General features: G+C 52.4%; 2 protein-coding genes across 2 annotated transcripts in view; both read left to right on the top strand.

Annotated features, from left to right (window-relative positions):
- Positions 1–551, top strand: part of LOC111522653 (ubiquitin-40S ribosomal protein S27a-like) — a 14,059-nt gene extending 13,508 nt beyond the window's left edge. The window contains exon 4 of the mRNA XM_023186785.1: positions 326–551. Coding sequence (XP_023042553.1) covers positions 326–551 — 226 coding nt within the window. The remainder of the gene's footprint in view (positions 1–325) is intronic.
- Positions 552–3,003: 2,452 nt separating this feature from the next.
- On the top strand, positions 3,004–4,429 carry RETN (resistin). Its single transcript, XM_023199600.1, has 4 exons — positions 3,004–3,151; positions 3,325–3,452; positions 3,829–3,906; positions 4,196–4,429. Exons 2-4 carry the CDS (start codon positions 3,335–3,337, stop codon positions 4,324–4,326), a joined length of 327 nt encoding a protein of 108 aa, XP_023055368.1. The 5' UTR covers positions 3,004–3,151; positions 3,325–3,334; the 3' UTR covers positions 4,327–4,429.
- The last annotated feature ends 4,247 nt before the right edge of the window (positions 4,430–8,676 follow it).

Below are 8,676 nucleotides of genomic sequence, written 5' to 3'. Positions count from 1 at the left end.
TTTTTTTTTTTTTTTTTTTTTTTTTTTTTTTTTTTTTTTTAGGGAGTCTCGCTCTGTAGCTCAGGCTGGAGTGCAGTGGTGCCATCTTGGCTCACTACAACCTCTGCCTTCCAGGTCCCGGTTCAAGCAATTCTCCTGCCTCAGCCTCCTGAGTAGCTGGGATTACAGGCACATGCCACCATGCCCAGCTAATTTTTGTATTTTTAGTAGAGATGGGGTTTCACTATGTTGGCCAGGCTGGTCTTGAACTCCTGACCTCGTGATCCACCTGCCTCGGCCTCCCAAAGAGCTGGGATTACAGGCGTGAGCCACTGCGCCCAGCCAGAAGAAGAAGTCTTACATGCAAGAAGAATAAGCACAAGAGAAAGAAGGTGAAGCTGGCTGTCCTGAAATATTATAAGGTGGATGAGAATGGCAAAATTAGTCACCTTTGTCCAGGGTGCCCTTCTGATGAATGTGGTGCTGGAGTGTTTATGGCAAGCCACTTTGACAGACATGATTGTGGCAAATGTTGTCTGACTTACTGCTTCAACAAACCACAAGACAAGTAACTGTATGAATTAACAAAAGATATGAACAAACAAACAAAAAATGAAACAAAAGCCGGAAAGCAACCCGTGTTCATTGATGGGTGAATGGGTAAACACAACATGGTTCATCCACACAAGGGAATATGATGCAGCCGTGAAAAGGAAAACAGTTCTGACTCAGGCTACAACATGGATGAACCTTGGGGGATATTATGCTCAGTGAAATAAGCAGATACAAAAGGACAAACACTATGTGATTCCACTCCTAGGAGGTCCCTAGAGTCATCAGATCCATAGAGACAGAAAGAAGGACGGAGGGAGCCAGGGGCTGGAGAAGGGGATAGGGATTGAGTGTTTCATGGGGACGGAGTTTCAGTTTGGAAAGAGGAGAAAGTTCTGGAGATGGATGGCGGTGGTGGCTACCCAACAACACGAATGTGCTTATTGCCACAGAATTGTGCACTGAAAAATGGTTAAAATAGGCCGGGCGTGGTGGCTCACACCTGTAATCCTGGCACTTTGGGAGGCTGAGGCGGGCAGATCACTTGAGGTCAGGAGTTTGAGACCAGCCTGGCCAACATGGTGAAACCCCATCTCTACTAAAAATACAAAAAATTAGCTGGGCGTGGTGGTGCACGCCTGTAATTCCAGCTACTTGGGAGGCTGAGGCAGGAGAATTGTTTGAACCCGGGAGGTGGAGGTTGCAGTGAGCCGAGATCGAGCCACAGCCTGGACAACAGAGTGAGACTCTGAAACAAAGAAACAAACAAAAGCAAGGGTTAAAATGGAACAAGATGGTGCATACCTGTAGCCTCAGCTACTGGGGAGTCCAAGGTGGGAGGATGACTTGAAGCCAGGAGTCTGAGACTAGCTTGGTCAACAAAGCAAGACCCCGTTTCAAAAATAAAAAAAGGCCGGGCATGGTGGCTCAAGCCTGTAATCCTAGCACTTTGGGAGGCTGAGGCGGACGGATCACAAGGTCAGGAGATCGAGACCATCCTGGCTATCATGGTGAAACCCCATCTCTACTAAAAAAAAAATACAAAAAATTGGCTGGGCGTGGTGGCGGGCGCCTGTAGTCCCAGCTACTCCCGAGGCTGAGGCAGGAGAATGGCATGAACCCAGGAGGCGGAGCTTGCAGTGAGCCGAGATCGCGCCACTGTACTTCAGACTGGGCGACGGAGCGAGACTCCATCTCAAGAAAAAAAAAAAGTTATAACGATAAATTGTATGTTATGTGTATTTTACCACAAAAAAATCCCATTGTATTGGAGAGAACAAACAAAAATGTAATAACTGTTCCTAGCTCATGGGTGGTTCAAGAAGAAGCATGAGCTGGACCTGAGCCCACAGCCAATGGCTTTCCAACTTTTGTTGTAGGTGATGCCATTGATGGAATAAACTATGATTTTTTTTTTTTTTTTTTTTTTTGAGACGGAGTCTTGCTCTGTCGCCCAGGCTGGAGTGCAGTGGTGCGATCTCAGCTCACTGCAAGCTCCGCCTCCCGGGTTCCCACCATTCTCCTGCCTCAGCCTCCTGAGTAGCTGGGACTACAGGCGCCCGCCACCACCCCCAGCTAATTTTTTATATTTTTAGTAGAGACAGGGCTTCACCGTGTTAGCCAAGATGGTCTCGATCTCCTGACCTTGTGATCCACCCGCCTCGGCCTCCCAAAGTGCTGGGATTACAGGCGTGAGCCACCGTGTCTGGCCAAACCATGATTTTTCTTTCTTTGTTTTTGAGATGGAGTCTTGCTATGTTGCCCAAGCTAGTCATCCAGGATGGAGCGCAGGGGTGTGATCTCGGCTCGCTGCAACCTCTGCCTCCCGGTTCAAGTGATTCTCCTCCCTCAGCCTCCCAAGTAGCTGGGATTACAGGCACACACCACCACACCCAGTTAATTTTTGTATGTCTAATGGAGACAGGATTCCATCATGTTGGCCAGGTTGGTCTCAAACTCCTGACCTCAAGTGATCCGCCTGCCTCCGCCTCCCAAAGTGCTGGGATTACAGACATGAGCCACCGGCCATAAACTATGATATTATTTACCAGTTGTATTGCTAATAGGCATTTGGGTATGAATGTGGTATGTCATTCTCACCCAGGGACATAATCACTATTTTAGAGAAGTGGTCTTGCTCTGTTGCCCAGGCTGGAGTGCAGTGGTGTGATCATAGCTCACTGTAGTTTCGAACTCCCAGGCTCAAGTGATTCTCTCACCTCAGCCTCCTGAGTAGCTGGGAATACAAGTGCTTGTCCCCACCATGCCCAGCAAGAGACATTATTTTTGTCATGTTTGCATCAGCCACCTTGCATGCAAAACTGCTTCTCTAGCTGTTCCTCAGACCACAGCCTCTGGCGTTATCCCTGGGGCACCACCTCCTGACCAGTCTCTGGACATGAAGAGGGAGGCCCTATTGGAAGCGGGGAGGTTCCCTCCCTCCTCCAGCCCTTATGGTCTGCTCAGGGGCTTCCTCTTGGTCCCGGATGTGGGACCGGAGGGTTGGGGGCCCCGGGACTTATTAGCCAAGACAGGAAGCCCCACCCCCAGAGGACTCAAAGAAAGAGCTGTGGTGCAAGAATTCGTGTGCCAGATTTGGTTAGCTGAGTCCACCGAGAGGGTAAGTGACACCAGCGGGGAGGCTGGGGTCAAAGCTGAGCCTCCATCCCTGACCCCACGGAGGGGGACAGGGGTCCCGGGACAGGGGTCCAGATCCCACTCCCTCCAGGGGCCGGATCCTCCCCACGTGGGCAGGGCTGAGCCAGCTGTGGGTCTCTTGGTTCCCTCTTTCAGCGCCTGCAGGATGAAAGCTCTCTGTCTCCTCCTCTTCCCTGTCCTGGGGCTGCTGGTGTCCAGCAAGACCCTGTGCTCCATGGAAGAAGCCATCAATGAGAAGATTCAGGAGGGCGCCAGCTCCCTAGGTGAGGACCCCCCAGGGGCAAGCTCCCCAAGGTTCTCAGAGACCTCACCGATCCCTGGCACAGACCTGTCTCCAACCCAGCCCCAGCGCTCACCAAATCTCATCCTCAAATCCAACCAGATCACAAATTCAACCCCAACTCCACTCCTAACCCCTCCGACTGTTCTCACCTTATCCACAGCTCCAAACCCAATCCCCGCTCTCACCCCAAACCTTCCCTTACTCCAAAACACCCAACTCAAGACAGGGTCCTGGAAGCCAGTGAGCTCCTATGCCGGTATCTAGCTCCAAACCAACAGGAGTAAAGTAGCGGGAGGATGGGGGAGGGGCCGTTTGGCCTCACAGCCCCTCCTCTCTCCTTCCCTCCTGCCCCCCAGTATTTAGGGCAATAAGGAGCATTGGCCTGGAGTGCCAGAGCGTCACCTCCAGGGGGGACCTGGCTACTTGTCCCCGAGGTGAGTGCAGTAGCCTGTTGTCCAGGCGCCCATTTCTGTTCCAAGTCCCCTGGGAATGCCGCCTCCCCACCACGTTCCCCATGTCTAGCCTCTACTCCCCTAGGACCCTCGTCCTGACTCCCAGCCTTCTCTGCCCACCATCTGGACACTGGTGTCCACCCTCACTCCCTGCCTCCAGTGCCCACTCCGTGGTTGGAGCCTCCAGCCGTCCCCATCCCCACCCCCCCGACCCCGCTCCCACCCTCAGCCTCCCAGCTCAGAGTCCAAGCTCCTCTGCTCCACGCTGCAGGCTTCGCCGTCACCGGTTGCACTTGTGGCTCCGCCTGTGGCTCGTGGGACGTGCGCGCCGAGACCACATGTCACTGCCAGTGCGCGGGCATGGACTGGACCGGAGCGCGCTGCTGTCGTCTGCAGCCCTGAGGTCGCGCGCAGCGCGTGCACAGCGCGGGCGGAGGTGGTTACAGGTCCGGACGGATTGGGGGGAAGCTGGAAATAAACCTGGAGATGATGATGATGGAGCGGATCTGAGCCCTGCGTGGTTTCTTTAGTAGGTCCGGAGGGACTGATCTAGCGTCTCCAAGAAGAGTGGGGCGTGCAGCTGCTGGAGGGGGCGGGGAGACGTCGCGCGACCTTCTACTGCCCCATCCCCCTTCCTCCTATGGGGTCTCCAACTGCTTCCTCCGAAAATAGGGCCTGAGCTTCTTCTAGTGACGTCCCCACCCACCCAAGGCTCATGGCCACCTTCAAGAGGGGACTTCTAACCTTTGAGGCTACCTTGACGCTCACTCTGGGGTCTCCGACCTCCCCAGGAAGTGGCTGGGTCATTTTCCCCGTCCTCATAATGAGGCTTCATCTAGGACCTGGGTCAGTCTGGGCAGTGGACGGGACCCTCCAGGGCCCCAAGACTCCAGGAGCCCCAGGTCAGGGTAGGCCCCTGAATCGTGTCTCAGCCCAGAGCTGGAACATGTACCCCTCACTTCCTACCTGCAAGGAGGGACCCCCAAGGCACAGGCAAAGTTGAGTTACCTGATGTCACGTGTCATCACAAGTTCACGTTTTCACACAGGCAAGTCCAGTTGTGAGTAGTTAGTTACAACCAGAGACACACAGGGTGCTTACTCCCTCCTGGACACTAGATTATGAAAACACAGAGCAGGGGACTTGTCTGCTCCTAGATCTTCCCAGGGTTTTGTTTCTTCCCTTCCCTTCCCCTCCCCTCCCCTCCCCTCCCTTTCCCTCCCTTCCCCTCCCCTCCCCTCCCTTTCCCCCCCTTTCCCTCCCCTCCCCTCCCTTTCCTTCTTTTCGAGACAAGGTCTCGCTCTGTCACCCAGGCTGGATTGCAGTGGTGTGATCTCGGCTCACCACAACGTCCGCCTCCTAAGTTCAAGCGATTCTCCTGCCTCAGCCTCCCAAATAGCTGGGACTACAGGTGCTCGCCACCATGCCTGGCTAATTTTTGTATTTTTAGTAGAGAAGGAGTTTTACCATGTTGGCTAGGTTGGTCTTGAACTCCTGGCCTCAAGTAATTCACCTGCCTCAGCCTCCCAAAGTGCTGGGATTACAGGCATGAGCCACTGCGCCAGGCCTATTTTTTAATTTTTATTTTTGAGACAGGGTCTTCTCACTCTGGCACCCAGGCTGGAGTGCAGTGGCACAATCTTGGCTCACTGCAACCTCTGCCTCCTAGGTTCAAGCGATTTTTCTGCCTCAGCCTCCCAAGTAGCTGGGATTACAGGTGCCTGTCACCACACCCGGCTAATTTTTGTATTTTTAGTAGAGAGTGGGTTTCGCCATGTTGGCCAGGCTGGTCTCGAACTCCTGACCTCAGGTGATCTGCCTACCTCGGCCTCCCAAGGTGCTGGGATTACAGGCGTGAGCCACAGCATCCATCCCCCCAGGGTTTAGAATAGAGCATGGTACACAGTAGACGTTCAGTAAATGTTGATCAGTAGCCACGTGTACACTTAGATACAGCACCGACATGCACATACTGCACACGCACACACAGCTATACACAGCCATGTGCACACACAGAGTACACAACCCACTTACCACGACCACGTGGAGACACCACATCCACAACCATGTGCCCACAGACACTCTTGGACACAGAAAGGCACCCCCGCCAATGCACGGAGAATTGCAGATTTGACCAAGCTGGTCAGAGCTGATGCAGGAACACAGACACACACATGCTCCAGGCAGACTCTTGCGTTTCTGACTCAAGTCCCCACCGCACCCTGGGTAAGTATCTGATGTCCTAGAGCAGCGATCCCCGACCTTTTTGGCACCGGGGACTATTTTCATGGAAGACAGTTGGTACGGGGGCGGGGATGGTTTCTGGATGATTCAAGCAGGTTACATTTATTTTTCACTTTATTTTTATTATTATGACATTGTAATACATAATGAAATAATTCTACAACTCACCATAATGTAGAATCAGTGGGAGCCCTGAGCTTGTTCTCCTGCAGCTAGACAGTCCCAGCTGGGGGTGATGGGAGACAGTGATAGGTCATCAGGCATTCGATTCTCATAAGGAGTGAGAAAGATCCCTCAAATGCGCAGTTCACAATGGGATTCTTGCTCCTAATGAATCTAATGCTGCTGCTGGTCTGACAGGTGGAGCTCAGGCGGTAATCTGAGCGATAGGGAGTGGCTGTAAATACAGATGAAGCTTCTCTCGCTTGCCCACCACTCACCTCCTGCTGTTTGGCACAGCTCCCAATGCCTGGTGGTTGAGGACCCCTGTTCTAGAGGACAAAACCTCCAGCATCCCCTGCCCCAGCTCCCTGAGGGCACAAATTCGGGTGATTCAGGGTCCAGTTCTACAGGAAGCCTGACCCAAGAGTCTTGCCATCCAGTCCCGGATTTGCCACCACAGGCTTCAGAATTCCTAGCACCTAGTCTTGAAAGCGACCCCAGACTCAAAAATCACAGCTGGACAATAGATGATAGAGGGAGGTTCTGGTTTTCAGGATGTTTTGGAGTCTCCTCCCACTGCCACCCACCCCCTGTGATGGTCCAGCCTCCTGTCTGAGGCTGATGGCCATGAGCAGAGATTACAGCCACTTCCGGTGCCAGGGACCCCACCCAGACTCCAGCCCAGGGATTCCCTTCCCAGACCCTCTCTCCTGACTCCACTGTGGTCGTGGGGGTAGGGCGGGACCACTGAGTCACAAGTGTGGTCAGGGCCAGAGAGGGTGAGTCTAGTGCCTTGTGTGTGTTCCTGCCCCTCGCTGCTTTGTGTATGTGTTGGGGGTGGGGATACTCCATTGTCCCCAGAACTATTTGTCTCCAATCCCCATCCAATAGTCCTGTATCTGGATCCTAAGAGGGATCTCTTCAGGTTCCTCAATTCCAACATAGACATCATAGACATTCTCCTGCCCCAGACTGCAGACTTGGAGGTCATACCTGCCCAGGTGATGTGGACAGGCAAGCCCCCTATTAGAGCCTCCATTTCCTCAATAGCTAATGCCTAGACCCCCCATGGTAGGCAAGGTGATCCTCTTCCTCCTCCTCCTCCTCCTTCCTCTTCCTCCTCTTCTTCTCATTCTCCTTCTTCCTTTTTGAGATGGAGTCTCATTCTGTTGTCCAGGCTGGAGTGCTGTGGCATGATCTCAGCTCACTGCAACCTCCACCTCCAGGTTCAAGTGATTCTCCTGCCTCAGCCTCCTGAGTAGTAGGGATTGCAGGAGCCCACCACCACTCCTGGCTAATTTTTATATTTTTAGTAGACACAGGCATTTTGCCATTTTGGCCAGGCTGGTCTCAAATTACTGACCTCAAGTGATCCACCTGCCTCGGCCTTCCAAAGTGCTGGTATTACAGGCGTGAGCCACAGAGCCCAGCCGAGGCGAGATTCTTCTGCTTGCAAGTACAACAGACCCTACTTCAAACTAGTTTGGGCAAAACTAAAAGGAAGTTTCTTGTTTGTGTAACTGACAAACCCAGGGTTAGAACAACAGGTTCAGGTATGGCTTGGAACCAGGGTCTCAAATGATGTCTCCAGGACCCAGACTTCCTCTAGGGTCTGATTTTCTCAGCACTGCCTTCACTCTCAAGTAGATTCTTCCCTGTCACAGCTCCCATTACATCCTCCCATTGTGGCAGCCCTAGTGAGGGCTGGAAAAAAAAGAGAATGCTTTCTTCCCGCTGGTTAAACCAATAAAAGTCCCAGACCAGAGTTTCATTGGCTGGGTCTTGCTCAAATGCCCACCTCTCTGCCCAATCTTAGACTCTGATTGGCTGGGTCTAGATCATTTGTCCACTGTAAACCAATCCCTAGATTATGGCTGGTTGGACCTAGGACACATTTTCTTTCTTAAGAGAAAATTGAGAATATTCCCTATGAAAGGGACAGGTGCTGGTCAGGCAGCTTCGCAGATGTTTCTCACAAAACGTGATTGCTTGTGACCCTCTGGTTTAGCGTGGCCTTTTTCTCAAAGGAAGTCCAGAGCCTAGAACCGGGTCTCAGCCCCACCAAGCCCGGGAAATGTGCAACGCTGTGGCTCCACCCCCTGCACCTGTTCATCAAGGCAGAGCCCACATCCAATTGGTCCGTCTGCTCCATTAGAAGGCGGTCCTATAGCTCAGTAACTGGCTTCTTTCTAAGATCAAATAGAGGAGCTGGCATGAAGTCATTATTAAATTGATCTTTCTTGGAGACACAGGATTTGGCAATACTGTAGGAAACAGAAAATTTTCCTCACCAGATCTCGATGCTCATTTCTCAATATTCAAGTTGTCTCAAATTTCACCACATAT

This window comes from Piliocolobus tephrosceles, chromosome 21 (assembly GCF_002776525.5).
Source record: "Piliocolobus tephrosceles isolate RC106 chromosome 21, ASM277652v3, whole genome shotgun sequence".
Taxonomy (NCBI): Eukaryota; Metazoa; Chordata; class Mammalia; order Primates; family Cercopithecidae; genus Piliocolobus; species Piliocolobus tephrosceles.
The sequence above is the reverse complement of the archived record's forward strand: the minus strand, read 5'-3'. Positions and strand labels throughout refer to the sequence as shown.

Excerpts from the sequence above, each read along its gene's own strand:
- RETN (XM_023199600.1), top strand. The coding sequence starts at position 3,335 with ATGAAAGCTCTCTGTCTCCTCCTCTTCCCTGTCCTGGGGCTGCTGGTG. Across the intron at positions 3,453-3,828 it reads GGAGGGCGCCAGCTCCCTAG|TATTTAGGGCAATAAGGAGC; the intron begins GTGAGGACCCCC and ends CCTGCCCCCCAG. Across the intron at positions 3,907-4,195 it reads CCTGGCTACTTGTCCCCGAG|GCTTCGCCGTCACCGGTTGC; the intron begins GTGAGTGCAGTA and ends TCCACGCTGCAG.